Source organism: Notothenia coriiceps, unplaced genomic scaffold (genome assembly GCF_000735185.1).
Source record: "Notothenia coriiceps isolate Sejong01 unplaced genomic scaffold, NC01 NC01_scaffold00012166, whole genome shotgun sequence".
Classification (NCBI taxonomy): domain Eukaryota; kingdom Metazoa; phylum Chordata; class Actinopteri; order Perciformes; family Nototheniidae; genus Notothenia; species Notothenia coriiceps.
The window spans coordinates 3,001-4,129 of record NW_011344867.1 but is presented as its reverse complement, the minus strand read 5'-3'; the positions used below and the strand labels follow the sequence as shown (position 1 = coordinate 4,129).

At 46.1% G+C, this 1,129-nt stretch overlaps 1 protein-coding gene across 1 annotated transcript; it reads right to left on the bottom strand.

Moving 5' to 3' along the window:
• Positions 1-106: 106 nt before the first annotated feature.
• Positions 107-640, bottom strand: LOC104947234 (olfactory receptor 5B17-like; the record flags this gene model as incomplete). The annotated part of the gene is made up of 1 exon (XM_010773208.1): positions 107-640. A coding segment is annotated over exon 1 (534 nt), but the record flags the coding sequence as incomplete, so codon positions are not given.
• Positions 641-1,129: the final 489 nt, after the last annotated feature.

The following is a 1,129-nucleotide window of genomic DNA, read 5'->3' as shown; positions in this document are numbered from 1 at the left end:
AGTCTTTCCGTGAGTTATTTTGACAGTTTTCTAATCTTTTTATATTCCTTTCATCCATTTTGAATCCCCAGACAACACATGTCTTCTGGTTTACTGTTACACAAACCCATCTTTGATCATTGAACCACCTGCAGCGAGACAGACGCACACTGAGGCCGATGAGGATCCCCACCAGCAGGAAGGAGATCGACCACGCCCACACCGACAGACCCAGCACCATCCTGTGGGTCATGATGGCTGCGTAGCGCAGAGGGTTGCAGATGGCCACGTAGCGATCGAACGCCATGATGATCAGCACGGTGTGAGCGATGCATGCATGGAGGTGAGCACAGAAGGCCTGGAGGACGCACTCATCATAGGACATGAAGCGCTGAGACATGGGGATGAAGACGTCACTCAGGATCCTCGGGATGATGGTGGAGGCCCCGAACACATCGTTAATGCTCATGTTGCAGAACAGCAGGTACATGGGCTGGTGCAGGCTGCGCTCCATGCTGATCAGAACCACCAGGCCGATGTTGGACACCATGATGAAGATGTAGATGATGAGGAGGAGGATGAAGGCAGGGACGGAGGACTGAGGCGTGACCTTTAACCCCTCCACAATTAGAACATCCAAATCTAAAGTTTGGTTCTCCATTCTGCGGGGGGAGGATCCTGCAGAGAGAACAGTTACTGTGATGCGCAGTGCAAAGTTAAATACACTTTACAAACAAAGGAAACTACAGGAGTGTAAAGGATCTTCAGTACTACTTTACAATAAGACTATCCTTATAAAAGGTTTACAAATAGTTTGTAATTCATTAATAAGCTTTTATAAGACATGAGATAAACAGGGCAACTCTGACCGGTTGCTTGCCAAATAGTGAGCCCACTGATCTGTACTGCTAAGCCTTATTATAAATGGTAGTAACTCATTAATACATGGGAATGTGTTTTACACTTTACAAGGCTGTTGGCAACTATAAATGTTAGTAACTCACATAAATGGTCATAAGAGATGCCAAGAAACATCAAGATGGAAAGGGGGAGATTCATCTCAGTGAGCAACAGATACCAAGGATGCTGGCTGATGAAGAAGACGAAGTAAGCTAGGTAGCCAATATAGCAGTACAGGTAAATGTGGGCT